We start from the raw sequence: 25,239 nt of genomic DNA on the forward strand, positions 1-25,239 counted from the left end.
TAGGTGAGTTCTCAAGACTGCAGCCTTGGGCAGGAGAGAGACTTTCCTGTGCTGGCTTGTTTTTCCAGAGGGAAATGTTCTCAGACTTGGCTTGTTGGTTTACGAATCCAGGTTTTTCCATAATGGCTGATTCTCTTTATTTCTGCTAGACTCATGGTGAAGACCAGGGGCCTCACATTCTGACACTGCAAGGCGTAGGCCTGCCTGTAAGATTTAATCTCTGGAGGAAGCCCATGCATAAGGAACACACAACCCCCAGCACGCCTTGATCCAACTGAGCCTGGTCTCTGCGTCTATTGGGGTAGCACCCACTGCAATTGCCCAACTTTTCAGGCGTGTCCACACCATCCTAGATAGGACCCTCTGCAGGGTGACTTGCCCCCATGCAGGATGGTCCTTCTCAGAGAGGTGCCAGAAAATGGCCCACTGCCTTCTGTTCCAGTATCAGGCCAAGTTACCTCTGGCCTGGGGCAAAATGTGTGAGGGGGCATCCTGGCAGCCACTGGAAGCTGAGAAAACAGGCTGCTCACTGGCTTTGCAAGCACTAATCTTCTTAAAGGCAGAGGCATGCACAAGGGCATCATCTCCTCGGGCTCACCGTACCTTGCGTAATGCTATGCAAACTGGCAACAGGTGCCCTGGAGGTCTCCAGTACATGAAAACGGGCCACACTCCCCCAGAAAGCAGCAAACCCCAATCTCCACCCACTAGATGCTCCTACTGGCGGCGCAAGCAGGAGCTTGGCAGAGCCTTGGCAAACTGTTGGTCGCGAGAAGCGAGAAGCAACTGAAGAACGAGTCAGCAACCCTCCCCACCCTTGGAGACAGGTTTTGGGGAGGGGGTGGCTGATGCTGGGCTGCGCCTCTCCCTCCCCAGGGTGATGACAGCAGCCTGGGTCTTAGCAAGGGCACTTTATTGTTCATACACTGGGGGGCAGGAATGCTGCCAGCTTTGCTCCAAGAGGGCAGCAGCATGACCGCTAAAGATTAAGCCAGAAAGGGTGGGGTGACCATTCCTGAGCAAGGGAAGGTGGCCGGCAGTCTCCTGTCCAGGCGAGTCGGGGGGAGAGGCCTTCTTCCTGATGTCCACTGGGGTGGGGGCAAGAGCCCTGCAGCACTCAAGGAACTAAAAGTCCTGTGGGGAAGGGGCAGGGCTCCCCTTAGCCATGCTCCTGGGGCGCAGCCTGGCTCCTCTCCTCAGGCCTCACTTCGTGGGCCCCAGGAAGGGGCGGGCAGGCAGGGCTCGGGCTTGAGTGTCGCAGCTTCCACATGAATGGGAATGCCCTGCCAGGAGGCAAAACAAAGATCCGGTCAGCAGCTGATCTTGACTCCCGCTCTGGAAGACACTCCTCCAAGGCTGCCCCACGCACCGCTTCTTGGTCTCTGGAGGCACCAGGGCCTCGGCAAGCAGCTTCTTGTAAAAGTCAGACTTCAAAAAGCGTGGGTAGGAATCCTAGTGGCAGAGAAGGGGGAGTTCAGAGAGAGACCCTCCAGCCCAAGAGCAGCAGACTCAATGCCCACGCCACCAGACTGCGACTGCTGGTCCAGTCACAGTCATGCCCTGAGATGTGCGGCAGCGGCGGCAGCAGCAGCGCCATCGAGTCAAAGCATTGCCTCCCTCCCGCCTGTCTGACAGCTCCGGGACCTTTTTCATCAGTGTGTAGATGTGCATCTGGGCATTGTCCATTGTGTAGCGGTGGGGGGTCTCGATGCCCTTCAGGGTGTGCTCCATAGTCTTGCTATCAAGGTTCACCCAGCAGGTGGCACTGGGCACCAGAAACTGCCTGGGAGAACAGCAGTTGAGTGAGCAGGCAGGTTGGAAAGCAGAGCCCCAGCAAGCTCTAGGGGCCGGATGAAGGCGAGAGAAGGTATAAAATAGGACAGGCTGCTGGGACACGCAACTGAAACACGCACGCGCCCTAAGAAGCAAGGCGGCCCACCACGGTCCCTGCCCAGGGGAGAGCACCACCTACTGATAGATGGAGTCCACAGCATCTGCAATGTGGGCCGCTTCCCCATGGCGTAATTCTTCACAAGCCTCCCAAAACATAAGGTTCTCGGCTGTGGTGAGAGAGAAGACAGACCCCCGGCTGACTCAGCAGGAGGCAGGACGGGGCCTGGCTAGCTTCCCCCAGGCGTGACGGGCCCCTACTCGCTGCTGCTCCTTTCTCCCTCCTCAGGCCACGCAGGACAAGTGCTCACCACTGAACTCTTTTTTGAGGAATTCCAGGAGTTGCTCTCGGCCCAAGACATCACCCATCAGCTCACTGAAGCTGAAGCTCCAGCGCTCCACCCGCAGCTTGGTGGGAACTGTGACCCTGCAAGGCAAAGGTCTCAGGCAGAACTGGTGTGCAATTTGGGGGTATCTGTGGCGCCCTCGGGGTTCTCTGAGCTTGGTTCTTTTCTTGCAAACGTTTCATTACCTGGCTAGGTAACATCTTCAGTGCTACAAAGGGCTGGGGTTTGCTCTCTATTTATCTGCTGTGGCCTGCCTTGAAGACGTGACCTAGCCAGGTAACGGAACGTTTGCAAGAAAAGAACCAACCTCAGAGAACCCCGAGGGCGCCACAGTTCAACCCTGAGCTACACATATTCAGGGGTATCTGTACCTGAGGGTATCTGCCCGTCCCACTAGGTCAGATAGAGTGGCACACTCTAGGCCCCTTCCCTCAAACGTTACCATGTATTTGGACCTAGGAAGTGTGCCTTTCCCATAGTGGGCCCTGCCCTGTGGAACACCCTCCCCCTCGGGATCCAGCAGCCCCTCCTAGCTTTCCAGAAAGCTGTTAAGAGCTGGCTCTTCCCCCAGGCCCTGGGATAGCAAGGTCGGAGCCCAGGCGACTCTATAGCTGGATGGATGTTGTTGGGCTGGGCACGAGGCTTTTCCTGCTTGTTTGCTGGAATGTTTTTATTGTTGTTAGCTGCCCAAAGCTGTGTCTCACAAGATGGGTGGCCATATCAATCTGATTGATACATACATACATACATACATACATACGGAGGACTGAGCACCAATGGCAAGGACACCCTACTTGGGAAAGCTGGGCATGACAGTCTCCTACCGGGGGGCGTTCATTGCCCAGTATGTGATGTCATCAGTGATCCAGGGATTGCTCGGAAGGCAGCCAGACATGATGGGGTCATGGGACAGATACTGCTCATTGAACTTGAGGTATCTGCAAAAACAGTGAAGGTGGGGAGGGGGCAGAAAAGCCCCTTCTCACTGCCCAAGCTGACTAGCATGCAAATAGCAGCCGAGCTGCCCAGCAAGGGTTCGGTTAGGACCTCAGAAAGAAGCGCAGTCCAAGCCTGGGGCTTAGTTTGGTCTTCTTAAACGTCATAGGTCACCCAGGAGAGAGAGGTTCCTGAACCCCAGGAGGGGAGCCCAGCAGCTGTGGGTAAAGCTCTGAGAAAGAGCCCAAAATCAGCTGTCTCAGGTTCTCCACTCACCCTTGCAGGCAAAGGGAAGACTTGATGCGCGTCCTACCCATGGCAGTGTGGCAATAACGGATCTGCAACCAAGTACAGAGAAATGCCAAAGAACTTGTGCCACCAACTGTCACCTTCCATCGCCACATCTGGGTGGGAAGGAGCCCTAAAGATAACTGGTTTGATGTGGTTTTTTTCAAATGCTTGAAATACCCATTCTTGCCTGTTCTTTCCGCCTCCTTTTCCCCCTTCTCCTGTGCAGAGGGAGGCCAGACCTCCCTTGTTCCCATGCCCCAGCAGGAGCCCTCTGAGCTTGGACTCCCATCAGCCTGCTGGGCTTATAACCTCCCCCAGCAGCCTTTCACTCGCTGCCACACACACACACACACTCACCTCCTGTTTGTAGTAGTCCACATTCTTCTACAGACAGAAGGAGGAAAGAGCAAAGCTCAGAAGCCACACCAGCTGCTCCCTTAGAGCAAACCATGTTGCTTGTCCATCACTTGCACTGACTCAGCCCCCCTGTTTGTTTGCTTTTCACTGAATCTGGCTGCCAGTCTTCTCTGCTACTGCTAAATGATAGTTTGGAAACCTCTTGAGTCTCCCTTGCCAGCACAGATACTTGGCTTTGCCAGGGTCCCCACCCCCGCCACACTTTCCTGCCTTTCTCCCTAACCCCCTTTTTGCAGGTTGGTACTGAGAGTTAGTGATTCAGTGGGGAGGAAGAAGCCCAAGCAGCCAGCGAAAGAGAGCGTGGACCTTGGTAGTCAAGAGGGAGATTCAGGTGCCAGGAGATGGACCAGAGAAAGAAGGAACCACAAGCCAACCCCACAGAGGAGGAGCAAGGCCCGCTGTGCCAGAAGAGTACCCTGGGGGGGGGGAGCCCTAGCCTGGGGCGGTGCCTTGCCCCCACCATACCTTTGGCCCAGACACTGAATGGGCAGAGGGCAGCCAGAATTAAGGACACAACCGCATCACACCTTCCCAAAGGGGAGCCTACCAAGGAAGCAGACCACAGGCCATGGTGTCTTTCTCCCCTCCTTTCCCAGGAGGCACGAAAGGCCTGCTCAGCTGCTCACCAGCTGCCCCAGCGAGGGAGCCCTTCAGCACACGCATGCATGCACACGCGCACACACACACACACTTACCAGATGTATAGGGGTGACAGAGTGGCTCCTTAGTCCTGGCCGCTGATCCCTCACATTCAGAACTCCACCCTGCAGGTGAAGCAGGACAGAGGCTGGCTGGCTGGCTTGCCATTTTCTTGCCCAGGGAACCCTTCTCAGGGGCACTCCGATCTGCTATTCTGCAGCTAACTCCCAGGGCGAGATTGGGAAGAGCAGAAAGGTTGCCCCTGAACCTGAACAGGGACAGGAGCTACAGCAGCAGCCATGCGGCAAGGAGCATTTTGATCCCTGACCTTACGGTGGAGCAGTGCAGAGTTATGCAAATGCCTAATATTCACCCCTTTGTAACGAAGTACAGAGCTTCCTACAAGCCCTGTTCTACAGTCAGGCTGGAAGCAAAGGCAGCGTGTGTCCATGAAATACAAAGGGGAGCTTTACAGGCAATGGAAAAACTCCTGAAAGAGGAGTGGGGAGGTCTATCAATGGGCCATGGAAGCCACATTTTCAGAGCCAGTTTACCTGTGACTAAAAACACAGAGGAATCTTCAGCAGTTGAGAGGTAACACACAAGTATTTGGCTGCCATTGCTGGACTCAAGAGCCTCATGGCCCAGATTTACAAGCGCAAAGAGACCAAAGAAGGCCAGAGTACAAGTCCTGGGTGGTCTTCCCCCGCCCACTGGGTCAGGACCAAGGTGGCAGGTGGCGGTTGCTGTCTTTCACACAAGGGCACCTACACCTTATCTCCTCCCACTCACCAAGGGCCTGTTGACAAGCCAGTAGGCCTGTTCTTGGCACTCAACGACAATCCTGTCCCCCTTTCTCCGCTGCTTAGCTGCACTGCGGAAAGGGCAAAGAGTTGCATCAGAGCTCCTGCCGCCCTGCTCCCCAGCCCCAAAGGTCCAGACCTTCTTCTGCAAGCTCACCGGAGCTGCTCCCGCGCCTGCATCACCACGAAGTCCCAAATATGATTGATCCTCTTGCACAGCTGGTTATAATCCTCCTACAGAAGATGCTCCATCCCATCAGCGCTCTCCTCACAGCTCTCGAAAGAAAGGGGAGGACAGGGGACCCATGCCCACGAGGGAAGCGCTGGGTTGGCTGCCTGGGGATGTCCCATCCTCCAACCCACAGTTGCACCCACTAATCCTCCTGGACTAGCCCTAGGTCCCAAGCACCCTTACCTTCTCAGGCTCACTGAGTTCACCCTGCTTGCAGATATTCCTCTTTGCCAAATAGATGGCTGAAATGGGAAACCATGACCTCAGGCCGGCTGTAGCCAAAGGGGTGCCCAAAGACTCCCCCGGTTAGGAAAAGAAATCCCCGCTGTCCTACTCACCGTAATCAAGGTCGGTGGGCAGCCACTTGGTGCTCATCCAGAAATATGGGGTCTGCAGGCCATAGAGGAAGAGGCTTGGTTCAGCTGCCCTGGGGCAGGAAGGGGCTTCTCTGCTTGGGAGAGTCAGCCAAGCCCTTTTCAGTAGCTCCTCCAAGGCCTTTGGAGGCTAAGAGGAAAGGGCCTTCCAAGCCATCTACCCACCTGTCAGCTTTAGTGAGGTAGCTGAGTGGTCAGCTGGTTCCATGCCAGGTCTCAAAGGGGTCCTGATTCACCCTAACCTACCTGGAACCTGTAGGGAGTCTCATTCCCCCGCAAGACCAGGGTGTGAGGGTCCTTCAGAGAATAGATGTAGCCGTGCTTCACAAGCAGGTTGCCCAGATGCAAGGATTCTAAGGAGAGGAAAAGGGGTGGGGGGGATGCTGGCTGAGCAGTTGCAGGGGAGGGGGGCTGGCACAGCCTTCCCGGGCAGCTGAGGCTCCCACGGAGAAAAACCACCCTCCTCACTGGGCTGGGTCGAGTGCCTGTCTGCCTCCAGCTGAGCCCTCTCCCCGCCCAGCTCCAGCATGGGAGAGCCCGCAGGCTCCACCAAGCCCGGGCCGGCCAGCTCACCGTCTTCTGAGATGCTGTATTTCTGGACGAGCCACTCCACAATGTCACTCCCTAAAAAGGAGAGGACGGCTGGGTGGGGGACGCTAGCGCAGCAGAGATCCCCTGACGCCGCCCAGGGTTCCAAACCGGGAAGGGACGACACAGAAGCTGCCGGCCCGGCCCCAGCGGTCTTGCAGCAGCCTCCGCTCCTCGGCTGCGTTCGCGCCCGGAACCGCCCGAGAGGAAGCCGCGGGAACCGTCCCGCGCCCGGCCAGCCCGGCCCGAGGCGGCGGGCGAGGGGCAGGGCGGCGGAGCCGCGCAGGCGGGCCGGCGCTGCCGCGGTCTCGGCCCAAGGGAGCACCCACCGGTCACGGCGTGCGGGATGACGGCGAGGAACAGCCGCTGATTCCGCACCCGGACGCCCAGATCCGGGTCTTGCATGCCGACCACGACGCGCTCCATCTGCGGAGGAGGACCCAGAGCGGCTCAGCACCCGGCCCCGGAGCCGGCCCGCCAGCCGCTCCCCGACCCCCACCCCACCCCACCTTGGCGAGGCACGGCAGCTGACGGCGGGGGTTGCCCCCCGGGCGCAGCGCACTGATGGTCATGGAGGCGGGCGAGCGGCGCCGAAGGTCAAGCTCCTCCGCAGGCGGCGGGGCATCCCGGCGCCGCAGCGAGGCTCTGTACTGCCCCCTGCCTGCCGGCCGGGCGCTCCCGAAAGTCTCGAGGGCCTCTGCGCACGTGCAGAGCGCTAGTTCCAGCAAACAACGCGCACTCCCTGCAGTGGCTCCCAGCCGAATAGTCTCAGCGCCGGCACCGGGCAAACGCCGTAGAGGCTCCCAGCAGGAGGCGAAGAAGGGTCGCCGCTCCGCTGGGAGTGCCGGCGGCGGGGGCGGCGGCGGCGGCGGGGGGGGCCTCCCTCGGCCAGCCGGCCCGGTGTCATCGACGGCCCTACCCCGGAGAAGTGACGGGAGTCGCGGACAAGGGCGGGCCGCCGCCCTCCCCCGCGCGCGGCACAGAGACACGCAGACGCGGCGCGGAGCTGGTCGACTAAGCCTTTATTGGGTCGCTGCGAAACGGGCGGGCGACGCGCGGGGGGACCGCTAAGGCGGCCGAGCCTCGCGAGCCCAGCGCGAACGGGCGGCCCGCTTCAGGGGGGTCGAGCGCTTGGACTTGAGCGCGAAGCCGCGGAGCGGGGCCCGCCGCGGGCAGGGGGCGCCGGCGCCCGACCCAGGGTCTCCCGTGGCCGGCGAAGGAAGACCGGCAGGACTCCGCGCGGCGCGCCTGCAGACCGGCGAGCCGCACAGGCAGGCGCAGCTCCGGCTTTTCACCGCCCAGAACTGGTCACCGTAGTCGAATCTGCAAGGGGGAGCGCGCCCGTCAGCTCTTACAGGGCTGTCCTGCCACCGCCCGAGTCCCGCCCAGCAAGCGGGGAGCCGGCCGGCCGCCCAGTCCAGGGACGGCTGCCTCGGCCGCGAAGGTGGACGGCCCGGCGGGGAAGCTGTGCCCAACTTTCAAGGACGCTTATTTTGCAGGCAAAACTGCACTTTCTCCAGAAACGGCCTCATTTTTGGAGCCCCCCTTCCCCGCCCAAATGCCTCTTCCTCAGAGAGAAGGGACCTGCAGCTGTCCTCCTTAATATCTTCTTTAACTCTACCAATCTTGTAGACGCTGTAGGAGAAGAGCCATGTTAGCCTATGGCAGCAAAAAATCAGGAGTGGTCTAGTGCAGTAGAACCGTTCCTGACTAGCAAATGTTATTAAAAGGCATACCTCATGAACGTTCATGCCTTTCAATAAAACTGGCTCCTCCTCCCGATGTTGTACAAACCCTGGGAGCGCCTTTCCTGGTCAGCCATAACATAGTCTTTGGGGGAGGCCTTTGGCTCTCTCAGTTGCTACAGCAACTGGATCTGAACCAAGTCTACCTACCCAAGTTCTTCACCAGCCTGGATGGCCCGTGTGCTGAAAAAGGCAATGCCAGGGATCTCATATCCCAGGGCAACCTGTAGGGCCACCAAGTTGGGTTGACATGAGTGATTTAGGAAGCGCCCCACATTGCCATAGTAGCGCCCATCGAGGCAGCACTGTTTCCCATCCTGCAAGAGACAAGGTGTGAGGTCAGAGCTGCTCTGGCATTGACCCCTTCCTAGAAGCCTTTCAAGCAGTGCCCTTGCTTCCAGCTCCCCCCACCTTCTAGCCACATCCCATAAGTAAGGCAGATTCTACCTGTAGGTCCACCACAAAATAGTAGGTGTCTTCCTCTCGGCGTGCAGCTTCAGTGTTGGAGATTAGCTCCCCAAAGTACCTGGCGGAGAGGGGAGGAATGGGGAAGGCAATGAAGGAGGTTAGCTGCTTCCCCCCTCCTCCAAGCCCCTCCTTCTCCAGGGGGCAGGGCAAGGGAGTCCTGCTCCAGAACTCACTGGCAGAGGAAGGCTCCACGGGGCACGTCCTGCATCGTGCGCACCCCCCATCCCTTGGCAGCTGTCCTGTAAAGTTGGAGCTGGGTTCTGCAAATACAGGAAAGGCCTCTGATCACCAGGCAGGGCTCACTTTGCAGAAAGAAGTCATGGGACAGCTGGGGCAGGATGGGTCCCTACCAGGAGCCCCAGCTCCTATAGGTGAACCGGCACTGCAGGGGAGGAAACAGCAGCCCAGGGTGGTTCTTGGGAGCCTTGAGCTGGCAGGACACACATTTTGATCTTTGGTGGTACTGTAGTGCTTGCCAAAGAGAAGCCTGAAGCTTGTCAGGGACACCTTAGGCTCCCCGCCACCCCAATGTCCCAGCAGGAGCCAGGAAGCAGTCTCAGCACACTCACCGGAGACCGCTTTGCACCACCCGGTTGGGGCAGGAGCGGGGGCAAGAGCACAGCATGCTGCATTCGTAGAGGGATCCCATCTCAGGGGCTGGGTAAGTGGTGTCCAGCCTGAGTCGGCCATCCTGCATCATGAGGGAAGGAGGAGAGGCTGCTGGCACTCAAAGACTCCGGTAACATCCCTCAGCAAGAAGAGGAGAGCCTGGCACATCTCACCATGATGGTCCAGGAGCACTGGCTCCGCAGAATGCAGGGACAGCTGGCCACGGTGCAGCCTCCATCACACCTGCAGCCCTGAAATTAGTCACAGAACAAGCCAAAGGTCAGCCCAGCACACGTCCCCTCCATGGAGAGAGCCAGCAAGGTGGGAGGTAAACATAGAGCCCACCAGGTGCCCACTGGCAGCCTAGCTAAACTCTCTTACCCCCAAGGGTGGTCGAGCAACAGCTGCAAGAAGAAAGGTGCTTCTCGTGCGGATTTAGTTATTTCTTCTTGCAGCGGCTGCTCTTCCCACGTGCCCACAAGAGGATGCAGCTGAGACCTGGCCTTGGCCAACAGAGAAATACGCTTCTGTCCCTCAGCATGGAGTGTGTGAGGTTTTCTGGCCAAGGGCTGCATCCCAAAAGTTAATAGTTGGTGCCACTGAAAAAACAAGTTTGTTTTCATTTCATTATTTCATTTCATTTCCATCTTGCATAAGCTAAACATACTTAATATGGTTACTCCTCAGTCACAATAGAAGTTATAGTTTGGTAACAGCATTTGGCAGTCTCTGGAATGCACCCATGGCTCTCAGGGGCCACATGCTGTGGAGCAGTCCTCACCTCTGACCCAAGGCTATCTCTTAAAAGACTCAGCTGAGTCACTAAGTAGCCTTTAACCTGCTCCTTTCTTCAGAAAGAAAGCAGAGAAACTAGTAAGGATGAAGCCTCCCCAAAATGGTGAAAAAAGTATTTGGGGGCAAAGGATCCCATCCAATGAATGCCCCTTGAGCTACAGTTTATTAAGGGATTTAGCTCCTCACATTAAACTCTCGGTGATGGAAGGGATTGATTCTCAGTAAGGGAACTAGATATCTTTTGCATTTAATTTATTTTGTATTCTGCCTAACTGTTTTTTCTCTCACATGCACACGCACCAACATAAAGAAAAACCAGGAATGACGATGTATGAATCTCTCCCTCTTAAAATAATACTCCTTGTATTTTTATGAAGTGGATATATTTACTCCAAGAAAGTTAATCCTGGAATCAGGATTAAGATGCAAGGGGCCACAAATCTCCTCCTCATTTTAGATACAAGGCCAGCAAGCTCACAGAGGGTTGAGAGGGAGGACGCTAACAAATGTTCCCCAAGTGGGTAGTACAAGGCATAAAAGCAGATGGAATTGACATGCAGTCCTCCTGGCTGAAACTGAACAAGTATTTGTCTGCATCAAAGACAAACTCACTGCTGTGCTTGAAGAAAAGTCTAGCAGATTGAAGCAAAGTGACCATGTTTCAGCTCAGGGGAGAGGATGAAGGGTTCTTTGGACCAAACCAAGGAGGTGCTCCAGAAGTTGCTGAGAGAGGAAGCAACTCTCCTCAAAGAAGTGAACAAGACAGGTCAACAAAAACAGCTTTCAGAAGAAACTCCTCGAAGGCTTTTGAATCTCCAGTGAAGGAGAAGAGAGTCTGGTATTGCAGAAGGGGCGCACTTATTATCTGCAAAAGAAGATACTGAAACAACCCTGTGCCAGCTGTACAGTATATGCAGACTGTCTTCTGGGAGCAAAGATCAGAAGATGGCTGCCAAGGCTTGCCAGGCCCCCTGACAGGTATCTTTTCCTGCTCATCAGTATGGAGACTGATGATGCCACCAAGAATTGCTACAAGTCTATACCCACAGACTTTCATGGTGAACGGGGTCAACATGAGAGGTTAGTTTTCTAGGATTACCTGGGCGATGGACTGCTGAGATCCCTCAAAACATCCTTTTCCTTTTTAAAAAATTAGTGAAGGGAAGAATAAAAGCAATATTGTGGTTTGTGTCGCCCACCAAATCAAAGATAAGATGTTGATGATGCTTTTTAGATGTCTCCCAGAGAGGCATTAAGTTGTAACTGATGGGGGGCTTTAACTACCCTGACATGCACTTGGAGACAAACTCTGCCAAGCATGGTCCTTCTAGCAAGTTCCTGGCCTGTTTTGTGACAATTTTCTCCTTCAGAAGGTAGAAGAAGGCACAAAGGGATCTACTCTCTTTAATTTTATTCTAAACAATGGTGGGGGGGGGGAAGTGGCAGTAGCAGAAAGCCTGGAAGAAAGCAATAGCGTTGGAAATCTTGATTTTAAGGGAAACTAAACTGGGTGTCCCCTTCATGGATCACTGCCTTGTCGTGGCGAAGGGGCTTGCCATGTGTAACTCAGTGAAGCCATGAGCTATACCGTGCAGGGCCACCCAAGACGGACAGGTCATGACAGAGAGTTCTGACAAAATGTGGTCCACTGGAGAAGGGAATGGCACCCCACTCCAGTATCCTTGCCAAGAAAACCCCACGGACAATGTTAAAAGGCTAAAAGATATGACGCCGGAAGATGAGCCCCTCAGGTCGGAAGATGTCCAATATGCTACTGGGGAAGAGCGGAGGGCATTTCCAAGTAGCTCCAGAAAGAGTGAAGCGGCTGGGCCAAAGCCGAAAGGACGTTCAGCTGTGGATGTATCTGGAAGCGAAAAGAAGGTCCGATGCTGTAAAGAACAATATTGTATAGGTACCTGGAATGTAAGAACTATGAACCAAGGCAAGCTGGATGTGGTCAAACATGAGATGACAAGATTGAACGTCGATATCTTGGGAATCAGCGAACTGAAATGGACGGGAATGGGTGAATTTAATTCGGGTGACCATTATATCTACTACTGTGGGCAAGAAACCCTTAGAAGAAATGGAGTTGCACTCACAGTGAATAAGAGAGTGGGAAAGGCAGTAATGGGGTACAACCTCAAAAACGACAGAATGATCTCAGTGCGTATCCAAGGCAAACCATTCAACATCACAGTAATCCAAGTCTATGCCCCAACCACTGATGCCGAAGAAGCTGAAGTTGACCGGTTCTATGAAGACCTACAACACCTTCTAGAACTAGCACCAAAAAAAGATGTCCTTTTCATCATAGGGGATTGGAATGCTAAAGTAGGAAGTCAAGGAGTAATCGGAATAACAGGCAAGTTTGGCCTTGGAGCACAAAATGAAGCAGGGCAAAGGCTAATAGAATTTTGTCAAGAGAACAAGCTAGTCATAGCAAACACTCTTTTCTAACAACACAAGAGACGACTCTACACATGGACATCACCAGATGGTCAGTACCGAAACCAGATTGATTACATACTTTGCAGCCAAAGATGGAGAAGCTCTATACAGACAGCAAAAACAAGACCAGGAGCTGACTGTGGCTCAGATCATGAGCTTCTTACTGCAAAATTTAGGCTTAAATTGAAGAATGTAGGAAAAACCACTAGACCACTCAGGTATGACTTAGATCATATTCCTTGTGAGTACACAGTGAAGGTGATGAATAGATTTAGAGGATTAGATTTGGTAGACAGAGTGCCTGAAGAACTATGGACGGAGGTCTGTAACATTGTACAGGAGGCAGCAACTAAAACCATCCCAAGGAAAAAGAAATGCAAGAAAGCAAAATGGCTGTCTGATGAGGCATTACAAATAGCTGTGGAAAGAAGGAATGTGAAAACCAAGGGTGAAAGGGAAAGATATAAGCAACTGAATGCAGATTTCCAGAAAATAGCAAGGAGAGATAAGCAACTGAATGCAGATTTCCAGAGAATAGCAAGGAGAGATAAGAAGGCCTTCTTAAATGAACAATGCAAAGAAATTGAGGAAAACAATAGAATGGGGAAGACTAGAGACCTCTTCAAGAAAATTGGAGATATCAAAGGAACGTTTAGTGCAAAGATGGGCATGATAAAGGACAAAAAAGGCAGGGACCTAACAGAAGCAGAAGAGATTAAGAAGAGGTGGCAAGAATACACAGAAGAACTATACAAGAAAGATCTTAATGTCCCTGATGTCTATGCTGGTGTGGTCACTGACCTTGAGCCAGACATCCTAGAGAGTGAAGTCAAGTGGGCCTTAGGAAGCATTGCTAACAACAAAGCTAGTGGAGATGACAGTATTCCAGCTGAGTTATTTAAAATACTAAAAGATGATGCTGTTAAAGTGCTGCACTCAATATACCAGCAAGTCATTTCACATGCTAGCAAGGTTATGCTCAAAATCCTACAAGCTAGGCTTCAGCAATACATGAACCGAGAACTACCAGATGTACAAGCTGGGTTTCAAAGAGGCAGAGGAACTAGAGATCAAATCGCCAACATTCGCTGGATCATGGAGAAAGCACGAGAGTTCCAGAAAAACATCTACTTCTGCTTCATTGACTATGCAAAAGCCTTTGATTGTGTGGATCACAACAAACTGTGGCAAATTCTTAAAGAGATGGGGGTACCAGACCATTTTACCTGTCTCCTGAGAAATCTGTATGCGGGCCAAGAAGCAACAGTTAGAACCAGTCACGGAACAACCGATTGGTTCAAAATAGGGAAGGGAGTACGACAAGGCTGTATACTGTCACCCTGCTTATTTAACCTATATGCAGAGTACATAATGAGAAATGCCAGGCTGGAAGAATCACAAGCCGGAATTAAGATTGCAGGGAGAATCATCAATAACCTAAGATATGCAGATGATACCACCCTAATGGCAGAAAGTGAAGAAGAATTAAAGAGCCTCTTGATGAGGGTGAAAGAGGAGAGTGCGAAAGCTGGCTTGAAACTCAACATTAAAAAAACTAAGATCATGGCATCTGGACCCATCAATTCCTGGCAAATAGAAGGAGTAGAAATGGAAGCAGTAACAGACTTCAATTATTTGGGCTCCAAGATCACCGCAGACGGAGATTGCAGCCTTGAAATTAAAAGACGCTTGCTCCTTGGGAGGAAAGCTATGGCAAACCTAGACAGCGTATTAAAAAGCAGAGACGTCACCTTGCTGACAAAGATCCGCATAGTCAAAGCTATGGTTTTTCCAGTAGTAATGTATGGCTGTGAGAGCTGGACCATAAAGAAGGCTGAGCGCCGAAGAATTGATGACTTTGAACTGTGGTGCTGGAGAAGACTCTTAAGAGCCCCCTGGACTGCTAGGAGGTCAAACCAGTCAATCTTAAAGGAAATCAACCCTGATTGTTCATTGGAAGGACTGATAATGAAGCTCAAGCTCAGATACTTTGGTCACCTAATGCGAAGAGAGGAGTCTTTGGAAAAGACCCTGATGCTGGGAAAGATTGAAGGCAAAAGGAGAAGAGGACGGCAGAGGATGAGATGGTTAGATAGCATCACTGAAGCAATGAGCATGAAACTGAGCAAACTCAGGGAGGCAGTGAAGGACAGGAAGGCCTGGCGCAATATGGTTCATGGGGTCACGAAGAGTCGGACACGACTTAACGACTGAACAACAACAAACTGGGTGTGCTGAAAATTAGATTTTAATAAACTTAGAGTACTGATAAATAGGGTTCCACCACAAGAGAAAGTGAATGTAAAGAGAACCCAAGATAGTGTAAGTGCTGAGGTGGCCATTTCAGCTTGCAAGAACTGCTGAACGTTAAGGCCCCTCAGTGCCATGCCAGCTCCCCATTAATGGCGCAGTGAAGATGCTTTAAATCCCCAGGACATAAAACTCATGGACACCTTGCACCAGCAGTGGGCTATCAGGTGCTGGGGTGGCTGCCTTCCTGTCTGTAGTACTGTAAGGGGTCTCATCTACCTGAGTCAAAGCATCTGGAGAGTCAGGTCAAGAGGGTCAGGAAATCTGTGATCAACAGTCAAGCCTCTCAGGACAGGAAGGCTGAGAGATGGCGTAAATTCCTCCAAAGAAGGATTTTAAAATTACAGTTGAAAAATTCCAAGAAGGGGGAAAAGAGAGGATGGTAGAAAATCAAATGTGTAACTTTTTCATGAGATGGGCGGTATCTAAATTTGAAATATAAATAAAATAAATAAATAAAAATGTGACCACACAAGAAACTCAATAAAAAAATCTGAAAATGCCAAAAGACGTATCTTGGAGGTGGAAAGGCCATTGAGGAAGAGTATTTACAAGTACCTTGATTCAAAGGATGCTATCATAAAAGTTAAAATTTTGTTCCCACCATCTCACAGATGTGCCTCAGATAATGCGATCCAAGTGCTGAGGGGGCACATCTGCTCTTCCCGTCCCAAAGGAAGCAAGGGAGGAGCATCTCTTACCTGACTTTGGTCCCAGGCTTTTGTGGGGAGAAGCGCTGAGCCTGAGACAATGTTCCCTGTGATGTAGAGGAAGTCCCTGGGATAGGATTCCTTGTCTACCATACTGAGGCAGGGAATGGGGACCTGCTCGAAGCCGCGGGAGATGTCCCTGGGAAGAGAAGGCAAGGAAGCCAGCAGGCAGTGCTGAGCACTGCCGGCAGCCTGAGAAGTGCTCTTCAACTGGGGATACTCACCTGCTAAGGATCTGCTCTACCTGGCTTGGGAACTGGGCAGAGAAGGCCTGCAGAGCTCTGCAGGAGGGGGAGCTGGGTTGGGCACATTGCTGGGGCAGCTGTCCTGCTTTGTTTTTCAGAGAGACTGCACCACAGGCCAGGAAAAGGCTGCAAGATCAGAAGGATGCTAGTGCCCTGCACTTTGTGGTCCCTGATGAGAACTCCAAAGAACTCCGTACAATCAAAAGCATCTTATTCCAAGATCCCTCCAGTTCCATAAGGCAACCCCTCCCACTCATCCTTGGAAATCTTGGGGAACGGCTAGGAGGGGAGTGTCCTAGCAACCAACATGTGCTTCTCACAAAGAGGGATGAGAATAGACAACTGCCAGGAGGGCCCAGGGAACTAAGCAATCAACCCAAGGCCTGGAGGAGGGCTTCAGCTTTGCTCCTGAGCTCTGCCCTGTGTAGTGACCTAACTATGTGAAGACCCTCCTGCCCCCCTTACCTCACCTGAGGCATTCATAGCATCTCTCCTGGGCTGCCAGGTGCAGAGGTGAGTTGCCCAGATGGTTTGTCGCATTCAGGTCTGAGCCAGCTCCTAGCAGCATCCTGGCAATGGTAGCTGAGCCAATGTAGGCTGCCCAGTGCAGACAAAGATTCCCTTCCTGCATGGTGTCAGAAGGGCAGGAGCAACATGGTGATGATCCTCAGTTGAGTTGGTTTTAGCAGGGAAGGTGGCTGAAGGCCTTGCTCTGGAGGGCTTTTTTTTTTCCCAGGCAGCACCCCTGAAATCCCAGTTCCCTGAGAAGAACAGTGGGAGAGGCAGGTGCCCTCTGCCTACACTGCTTCACTTCTCAAAGGCACTTAATGGCACAGAAGGCTGGATTAGATGAGACCTTCAGATGAAGGGAAGAGCTCCAGACAGATAGATAGAAATGTTGTGAACCAGGTCAGTCCTGGAGGGCTGTGGGAAAATTGTTCCCATCCATGGGACAGGGCCCAGGAGCAAGAAGTGAGACTCTCTGCCCCCAAAGGCGGTCTCCTTTAGCTTTGCATGGCTGTTCAGGCACAATGGTCCACTATCCCCAAGATGCTCGAGGCTGAACCTGAAGGTGCAGTTGGAACCAAGCCAGGCGGGGCCCATGTCTGCTGCCCTTTGCGGCCACCAACCTGAATCTCACCCGCTGGAATATCTTTCCGGCCAATTCAACATGCGGCCCTCTTGGTTTGTATGAGGCAGCTGCTGTATAATGAAGTGGTGCTCAGGTGCCCCTCCCCCTCCCTTTTCCTGCCCTGCACCATTTTTTCACCAAACACACATTGTCACGGACATCTGGGTCTGCACCATGAGACAGCAGCAGCTCCACCAGGGTCTCATGCTGGTATTCTGTGGCCCAGAAAAGGGGCGTCCTGCCAGTGGCATCCTGGAGGAGAAACAGGCAAGCCGAAGGAGAAGGAGCCATCAGTGGGGTAGCCGGCTGGCCAGTCAGACTGTTGGGTAGATGCAAGAAGCAGACACTCCGCTCCTCCTGCCCCCACGTCCCTCCCATGTGTCTTGCCACATGGCTCTACCTGGCTGTTGATAGCCTCTGCTCCTTGGCAGAGGAGCTGCTGGGCCATGTCATAGCGACCCTTCCTTGCAGCTGCACACAACAGGGTGGCTGCCTCATCTTCTTCCACCTTCTGCAGGAGATGCTCAAAGCAGTTAGAAGCTCCCGGGATATTTTACACCCCCATTCTCCCAACCAGCCTTGGTCTAAGTGACGCTGCTTGGCAGGAACTCAGCTTAGGCAGGGGTGGACCTGTGCAAGTCAGTTGCTGATGGGGCCTGGAGTCTGAATTATGCCTCTCTCCAGTGCCTTCAAAGGCCAAGAGGAAGGGAGGTCTGATGCCGATCCAGGAGAGCTTTCTGCCACTCACGGGAGCCTAGAGATCCTGCTACCCTTTACCTGTCCTTCGGAAGAGGCTCTGTTAAGGCCTGACTCTTTGCTTTCTGCAGGGAAGAATTCACAACATGGAGAGAGTGTGTGAACACAGGAGGCTGGGCACTGTCTCCCCCCTTAAAAAGCAGCTGGTGGATTATGGAACAGCTGACTTGCCCTGTGCCTGAGGCAGCCCATCTCCACCTATCAGTTATGCTCCCCATCCCAGGCCCGAGGCTGCCTCACCATTCAATCCCATGCTGCTTCCAAGCAACACGGAGAACTGTTAAGGAATTCAACAGTTGGCTGAGCTGATGGACATTCCACGGGATGGTGCTGGGTTCTGCCAAGACCGGGCAGTACTGGAGGAAGCTGAGGTCTTGTCGGAATACCCCAGTACTGAAAAACACCCCCACTGCCTCCTCCAGTTTGGCCATTTGTGCATCACCCTGAAGAAGCAGCTCACCCTTTGTCCATAAGGGGGATGCCGAGAAGATCTCAGAGGAAGACTTTCCGGGCACCCTGTTTAGCCCCTGAAGGTCTGCTGAGAAGCCGTGGAGCTTCCTCTTGACACCCATCTGACCCTCTTGTTTTCAGGCCTCAGGTATTTCTGAGAAGAGGGCAGGAGTAAGCAAGCAAGTGCTTGCCCTTGCTCTCACTTTGAGGTCTGAAGCAGATAACATGTACAAACAAGCCTTCGCCTGGACGTAGGGTTTTTCCTTCTTTGTTTTGGCAGCTGCAATTCAGAATCCACATTACTGCCTTCAGCTCCTAGACACTGGTAGATCTCCTACCCTTCCAGGCTAGCAGATGCCTCACTGTAGCATTTCCTTGAGAAGCCAAAACCAACTTCGGACTCTCCTGAGTTCCCCACTCTGGCACCAAAGAGCCATTGTCTAGAACTGCAGATGCCCCGAAGTTGAAGCTCTCCTTAGCTTAGAGGTCTTCATTAGGGTTAGGGTTGGCTGCCCTAACAGGTGGCTGCCTCTGAGCAACCTTCCTTCTGACTCCTTTTGCCTGAAAGCCCAGAAGAGCCAGCAGAACTTGCCACATGCTCAGGAACTCAAACGCCTGAGGGCATTCCTCTTGGCAAGGAGGACAAGGATTCCTTCAGGACTTCCCCTCTTACAGCAAGGGCAGAGCAAGCAAGTTGGCATGTGGAGGCTCCTGGCTGATTGTTGTGATTGGAGCAGCCACTCACCAAGAGCCACGTGTTCAGCACAGGGGCTTGGGGCCTTATCAAGGCCAGCCCTGCCCTGCCTGGCATCTCTGGGTCCATGTTGGTACACTGAGTTCCACTGTTCTCTTCACACCACCATGGACTGCCTGCTGCTCTTATGGCTGGCCATGACTTTAGCACAGCCTGTGAGGACTCAAGAGGACAACAACTGGGTGGAGGAGGAAGACAATGTCTTGGTCCTGAACCAGCACAATTTTGCCCAGGCTCTGCAGACATACAAGCTGCTCTTGGTGGAATTCTGTGAGTACTGGTGGAAAGAAGGGGCAAGAGGCTGTTGAGGTCTGGAAATCTTCATGGTACTGTCCTGGGGCTTCTGTAGGGCGGGTGCTGGCCTATTGTAGGGGAGCATGGTCTTCTGGGGAGTAGCAAACTTCCAATCCGCGTGAAGAGAATCTGATCTGCAGGAGTGCCACGCGCTCCCCCATGGATGCGAAGGAAGCCCTGTCTGGGTGGGCTAAGGGCTGCTCCAGATCAGGCAACCTCCAGTCATCCCTGGCAGCAGAAGCAGCCTTGCCAGCAAGGCAGTGCCATCGTGGTGCCATTCATGGGCTCCGGAGGCAACTCTTGCCTCTTCTTCTCCCAGCTGCGTTGGGGACAGTCAAGGTGGTAATGACCTGACAAAGGTCCTGAGTCAATACACAAGGCTGGGACAAACTATCCTGCAGACCACAGATTAGACCTTTACACAAAAAGGTATTTATTCCCAAAAGAACCAGTGGTCTGCAAATGCCCAGGCACATAGCCTAGATTGGGAGAACACGCATAGTGCACACTGAGCAAGAGGTGTGCACTGTGTCTCTCAGTACCTGCAGATCTGGCACTAACCGCAAGCCTTGCAGTCTGTTCTCGGCCAGCTCTGAGCAGCTGCTCCTCCTTCGTGAGCTGCAACTTTAGCTGCGGGAGGTGGACTTTCACTGGCTATGGAGTTCTAGTCAAGGCACTGATAGGCTCCATCTAGGAGTTTGTTGAATCTCTTTCAGCAAGAGATTGTGGCAGAATCAAAATCTAGTGGTTGGGCTGGTTCGACCTTTGAGCTTGTTATGCCCTGTGTGAAGAAGCACTTCCCTCTGCACAGGAGTCCATCAACCTCCTTCTCCCAAGGTTCCAGCCCAGAGAGGAAAAGGACACTGCTAACTAGTGCATCCTTTCCGTCTGCTGCCCTTCCTTATTACCTCTTTCCTCTCTCCCTCAGATGCCCCCTGGTCTGGGCAGTGCCAGGCCCTGGCCCCTGAATATGCCAAAGCAGCAGCAGTGCTGAAGAACGAGGCTTCTTCCCTGGTGAGACTGGCCAAGGTGGATTGCACAGAGGAGCAGACACTGAGAGTAGAGTTTGGAATCACCGGGTACCCTGTCCTCAAACTCTTTCGAGATGGGAACCGCACCCACCCCATGGATTTCCCAGGTCAGCCTAGAAGTAGAGGAAACGCAGCCAGCACTAGTAACTCACTGCAGGGGGCTAATGTGGGAGAAACTATCACCGGTATGCCCCTTTGAATCTGATGACAACCCACCACTCCCAGACCTTTGGGGTAATCATCTGCTAATGCCTACCACACTGTCCCCAGTTTCTGGCTGTGTGGCCAGTTCCTGCAAGGTCTAGTCATATTAATGCAGGAGGCAGGGCTTCAGACTCTGACTCTATCTGGCTTCAGGCTGCCTGGCTTTACAAGGAACCTGGCCTCTTATTTCCCTTTGATTATACTGAGTAAGCACTATTTTTTGAATGGAGGAGCAGAACACCTGTTCCATGGCCACGCTGGTAGTCCTTCAGCCACTGCTCGCGTTTTCCTACTTTTGCTGATGAGTACTATAGCCCTTCTGCTCAAAGAGCTGCTGGTGGCAGTCATCTCCACAGCTGCTCCCTCGGTCCCCACGCTAGGCCAGCGAGATGCTGCGGGAATAGTTGAGTGGCTGAAACGGAAAGCCGGGTCCGGTCTGGTGCTGCTTGAAGAAGTTGATGCAGTGGCTGCTCTCCTGGATCTCCACAATGTTGCAGTAGTTGGGTTCTTCCAAGTGAGTGACATCTTACGCTTCTCCATTTTGAAGCTGGCACGGGTAGGGCACGTGCTTCTCTCCCAAATTACACCTCTATTCACTCCCTGGAACTGGGGGGGGGGGGGGGGCGGGGCTCAAAAATGACCAGAGGTTTGGGCCTCTTCCATATAGTCAGGAATTAGACTGTTGTTGTCCAGTGAGAGATTCTCTCTGGAAAGGGAACTGTGGTCTCTCTCCCCCAGCCTCAAACTGCAGCCTTCCTTCCCGTGCTGGTTGTGTCTAGAGCTGCCTCTGGCTGTCCCATTCTCTCTAGGATTTGCAGGATCCAGATGTGCGCCTCTTCCGCGATGTGGCTAGTGACACTCCTGAGGTGGCCTTTGCCCTCACAGACAACCTGAAGCTCTTCCAAAAGTACAATATTACCGAGGACACCATCTCGCTCTTTCGGAAGGTAAGGGTGGTGCTATGCAAGTATCTTCCAGATGCTTTGGAGGGATGATGTGTCTGATCTCTGAGCATTTCTGCAGAGACTGTTCCCTGACTTACCTACTTGCAGGATGATGACCAGCGGATAGATTTCTTGGTTAACAGAGAGCTAGGCCTGGATGCAGACGAGCTGGCTCAATTCGTCGCTGTGCAGAGCCTAGAGCTGGTGATGGAGTTCACAGATAAGGTCAGTCAGCTGTGATCCCGCCAAGGAGCACTTACAGCCTCCTTGCCCTCCTCTTCCTCTTGCACGTTATTGGTCCCTTTGTGGGATCCCTCAAAGGGACTGCCGTGGGCAGCTCATTCACAGGTGCTGTGAGAAGGCACCTTGGCTTCTCCAGGCCAAAATGTACCCCGAGTCACCTTCTCCAGACCTGTTGCTCTGCTGCCACTTGCAGGAGCACACCAGCAGCTCCCTCTGTGTCCTGTTAGGCCAAGATAGCTGAGAAGTGGTCAGGGAGGAGAGATGCTCCAGAACATCAGGGTGGCCCAACCTGCCTGGTTTTTATGCCCGGGGGTTTCAGCTCTCTCCCCCCAGAGAAGTTAAATGCCTATGGTTTTCCCCTAGAACTCCTCCAGGATATTTGGGGCAAAGATCCCAAACCATTTGCTGCTCTTCATCAACAAGTCAGTGGATTCCCAGCTGGGGCTCCTGGGCCCCTTTCAGGAGGGAGCCACCACATTCCGAGGTCAGGTGAGTCCAGTGGGACTGGCCCTTTGGGGGGACCCTTCCCTCTCCCTTCCCTTTTGGCAGACACCAGCCTCCTCTTGGTAAGCTAGCCAGGGAAAGAGGGAAAACAGCTGGCTGTGACCAAATTGCCATCAGGGCACATATGCACATACGTCATCAGCAGCTGGGGGACGTGTCTGGGACCACAGGTGCTTTTCGTGCTGGTTGATGTCAACGGGGAAGGGGCCAGCGTGTTGCAGTACTTCGGCCTTAAGGGGCACGATGCTCCCACCCTCCGCTTCATCAACATCGAGGCCAACAAAAAATACCGTCTAGCCACAGAAGGGCTCACCGTGCACAGCCTCCACATCTTTTGCCAGGAAGTTCTGGAGGGGAAAATTCAGGTGGGCAGCCAACATCTGGGAAAGGTGGGGGGGCTCACCCTGATGTTCCACATGTAGACCCCCAGGGAGCAATGGAGCCCCCAGCCCATCTCCTTCCTCCATGTTAACAGGAAAAGGGCTTGCTGGGCACTCCCTCTGGGAAAAAGCCGCAAGCGCATTCCCGCCCAGGGCACGCAGCCTATGACAAACTGGAGTGAGCCCTCTTGCGAATTAGGCACCACCTTTCCCAGCAGTCCCAACTCTCTGGTTTTGCTTTCTCTTCCAGCCCCACCTGATGAGCGAGGAGATCTCCAATGACTGGGATAAGAAGCCGGTGAAAGTCGTGGTGGGCAAGAACTTTGAGCAAGTTGCATTTGATGAAACCAAAAATGTGTTTGTGAAATTCTGTAAGCATGAAGACCTTGAACACCAAAAAAGCTAATGCCAGGAGAGATCCTAGAATGCAGCTCCAGTTAATGGAGGGTCACTGGGGTGGCCAGATGCTTTCAAGTGTCCCCAAGGAAGGCCCAGAGGCTCAAGTATTAGGCCACAGCGTCTCATGGGCACAATCAGACTTTCTGGCTGCCGTAGCAAGCAGGGAACAAACAACCAGTCCTGCTCCATTGGTTTAATGTGTGTCTGAAACTTTGCTGTCCAACAGTATTGGTAGATTTTATAAAGATTCCAGCATAGCCTTAGGTTGGGGGTGGGCAGCTTTTCTGACCCTGCCAGAAAAGGGTTTAGGGTTAGCCCAAAGTGTTTATCCTCTCGCAGCAGCAAGTAAGTCTCAGTTCTATTGAGACTGGGGGCTGGGGGAGGGGAATTTTATGTGCCTACAAGCTTCCCCAAGCTCTGCCCACCCAATACAAACTATCCAATTAATGAGCATTAAAAAGTGACACCAGCCAAACACCAACTGAAACATGAAAATGTTCCAGGCACTTTAATCTTTAAAGCCAAACATAGTTCCCTAGAAAGGCACATAGCCTCCCCCTTCCCCCATCTTTGGTCCCTGGCAATTTTATAGGTTGGGTCCATACAACACACCAGACCAGAAATATACCAAACCCAATTGTTGCATTCATAGAACAGACGTCACCCAGATAAACATGAAGCTTAATGACACCTCCAGGCACCCAACCTGCTAAAGCAACAGCTGAGTTCTGCTCCATGCTGAATCCCCAACCGCACGTTACACCTAGGCAAGTGTGTTGTGCAAACCTAGCCACAGACAACCTGAATCCAAGCTTGTACAGCTCACAACACATGGCATTGCTGAGTATTTTTAATCAGGAAAACAAAGACCCCCACCTCAAGAGAGCCTATTCTATTTTGCCTCCACAGATGCCCCCTGGTGCCCCCATTCAAAGGCAATGGCACTGGCCTGGGAAGAGTTAGGAGAGAAATATAAAGATCATGAGGATATTGTAATTGCAGAAATGGACGCCACAGCCAATGAAGTAGCAGATCTGACCATCCGTGGCTACCCAGCGCTGTACTTCTTTCCTGCAGGGGTGGGCCGGAAGGTACAACAGGGTCTGGGCAAGTAGAGACTGCAGCTGTAGAACATGCCTGTTCTAGAGGTGTGGCTGTGGGAGGAGGGTCTTGCTGCTGGGTTGGGGGAGGAAGGATGTGGGACCATGCTGATTGCGGGTTTCCTTCCCAGGTGACTGAATACACGAGTGCCAGAGACCTCGAAAGCTTCTCAAGGTTCCTGGAGGAAGGAGGAAAGCTTCCCTCCAACGAGGAGACTGGAGTAAGTACCAGTCCCCTACAGAAAATGGGCTCCTGGATGGCCCTTAGTTTGCCTGCTCAGCCCAATTCAAAGATAGGCCATTTGGAACCCCTGGAGGAGTCTTTTTTTGCCAGGTTCCCTTCTGGACTTTGGGGAGACACTCCCATTCCCAAAAGGTGCTTGGCATGAAGGAGTTGTCTACACTGTAATTCTAATCAATACAAATGCAGTTTCCTGGTCTTACTAGAACTTAGATTTCTAGTCCTTAGTTCCCAGCTGCTGCTGGTGCTGTGGTGGATCGCAATGAAACTCCACGCATTCTGCTTCTGGACAATCCTACCAAGAGCTGGAGGGAGGGCAGGCTGGAAACAGCCTTGGGCTTTGCTCTCACGATGGGGGCTTCTTTCTGAATCTGCTGTCTTCCCTTGGATGCTTCAACCTCAGCCTCCTAAGAGCCAGTTTAGCAAACAAGCAGAGCTATGCCTGTAGACCAAATGGCCGTGGACAGTAATTGCTATTGGGGAACAGCCCCTTCTTCATACCCAGGTCCTTGAGTAAAGGTTGCCTCTGGCTTTCTAGGCTGCTGAGACCCCCAAAGAGCCCAAGCAGGATGGGACGAATCCACCAGAGACCACAGAGTCCAGGGAAGAATTGTAGATCCTGCTGGCACTCTCCTGAACCCCACTTTCTACATGATGTCCCCACAGCGTCATAAACAATATAAAGACCTTGAATGTCAAAAAGAAGATTCTGTGAAGCTCACCATGTGTTTTAAGTTGTGCAGTACATACAACTCCTAAAATAGTCAGTTGTTTGCTTATATGTGTTTCTACCCTACCCGCCCTCCCACGTATTTTCCAGGGCTGGCTCTTCTGCATAAATCGATCCACCCCAGTCCATTCAAGTCACCTTGCCCTGCCACAAAAAAGTCTGTGTGAAAGAACCCCTGGGAGCAGCAAGCGCAGCCTAGGCAGAAGGAAAGGCTGTTGGCTGGTGCC

General features: G+C 53.0%; 3 protein-coding genes across 12 annotated transcripts; 1 reads left to right on the forward strand and 2 right to left on the reverse strand.

Moving 5' to 3' along the window:
* Positions 1 to 896: 896 nt before the first annotated feature.
* On the reverse strand, positions 897 to 7,236 carry RGS11 (regulator of G protein signaling 11). Of its 10 annotated transcripts, XM_088147807.1 has the most exons (17): positions 7,027 to 7,236; positions 6,847 to 6,943; positions 6,503 to 6,553; positions 6,176 to 6,282; positions 5,894 to 5,945; positions 5,739 to 5,797; positions 5,481 to 5,557; positions 5,313 to 5,394; positions 4,577 to 4,645; positions 3,822 to 3,848; positions 3,450 to 3,511; positions 3,062 to 3,175; positions 2,202 to 2,317; positions 1,973 to 2,060; positions 1,645 to 1,783; positions 1,370 to 1,452; positions 897 to 1,283 (listed from the first exon to the last, which is right to left on the reverse strand). In XM_088147807.1, the coding sequence occupies exons 1-17, from the start codon at positions 7,087 to 7,089 to the stop codon at positions 1,160 to 1,162; spliced, it is 1,410 nt and encodes a 469-aa protein (XP_088003933.1). In that variant the 5' UTR covers positions 7,090 to 7,236; the 3' UTR covers positions 897 to 1,159. The 10 variants fall into 10 exon arrangements, with proteins under 10 accessions (XP_088003933.1, XP_088003935.1, XP_088003934.1 ...); XM_088147809.1 differs by lacking the exon at positions 6,503 to 6,553; XM_088147808.1 differs by lacking the exon at positions 3,822 to 3,848.
* A 335-nt stretch (positions 7,237 to 7,571) lies between these two features.
* LOC112541326 (histone-lysine N-methyltransferase EHMT2-like) lies at positions 7,572 to 16,591 on the reverse strand. Its single transcript, XM_088147817.1, is given in 10 exon segments — positions 7,572 to 7,840; positions 8,413 to 8,579; positions 8,710 to 8,788; positions 8,904 to 8,990; positions 9,300 to 9,421; positions 9,513 to 9,590; positions 9,696 to 9,743; positions 15,597 to 15,744; positions 15,830 to 15,976; positions 16,321 to 16,591. Coding segments are annotated over 10 exon segments (1,293 nt in total). The 5' UTR covers positions 16,482 to 16,591; the 3' UTR covers positions 7,572 to 7,584.
* Positions 16,592 to 18,980: 2,389 nt separating this feature from the next.
* PDIA2 (protein disulfide isomerase family A member 2) lies at positions 18,981 to 24,987 on the forward strand. The gene is made up of 11 exons (XM_025170290.2): positions 18,981 to 19,212; positions 20,165 to 20,374; positions 20,852 to 20,985; positions 21,281 to 21,418; positions 21,524 to 21,640; positions 22,022 to 22,147; positions 22,333 to 22,527; positions 22,793 to 22,913; positions 23,851 to 24,032; positions 24,173 to 24,262; positions 24,821 to 24,987. The coding sequence occupies exons 1-11, from the start codon at positions 19,050 to 19,052 to the stop codon at positions 24,896 to 24,898; spliced, it is 1,554 nt and encodes a 517-aa protein (XP_025026058.1). The 5' UTR covers positions 18,981 to 19,049; the 3' UTR covers positions 24,899 to 24,987.
* The last annotated feature ends 252 nt before the right edge of the window (positions 24,988 to 25,239 follow it).

This window comes from Python bivittatus, unplaced genomic scaffold (genome assembly GCF_059951505.1).
Source record: "Python bivittatus isolate LINGU-HERP-01145 unplaced genomic scaffold, Pbiv_v1 ctg000560_np1212, whole genome shotgun sequence".
NCBI classification, from domain to species: domain Eukaryota; kingdom Metazoa; phylum Chordata; class Lepidosauria; order Squamata; family Pythonidae; genus Python; species Python bivittatus.

Bases quoted from the DNA above. Each gene is read 5' to 3' on its own strand.
- PDIA2 (XM_025170290.2), top strand. From the start codon at position 19,050: ATGGACTGCCTGCTGCTCTTATGGCTGGCCATGACTTTAGCACAGCCT. The intron at 22,528-22,792 runs GTGGGCAGCCAA...TTTCTCTTCCAG, and splicing joins TTCTGGAGGGGAAAATTCAG to CCCCACCTGATGAGCGAGGA. The intron at 22,914-23,850 runs GTAAGCATGAAG...TTGCCTCCACAG, and splicing joins AAATGTGTTTGTGAAATTCT to ATGCCCCCTGGTGCCCCCAT.
- RGS11 (XM_088147807.1), bottom strand. From the start codon at position 7,089: ATGACCATCAGTGCGCTGCGCCCGGGGGGCAACCCCCGCCGTCAGCTG. The intron at 5,558-5,738 runs GTAAGGGTGCTT...CATCTTCTGTAG, and splicing joins AACTCAGTGAGCCTGAGAAG to GAGGATTATAACCAGCTGTG. The intron at 2,061-2,201 runs GTGAGCACTTGT...CTCTCACCACAG, and splicing joins CCTCAAAAAAGAGTTCAGTG to CCGAGAACCTTATGTTTTGG.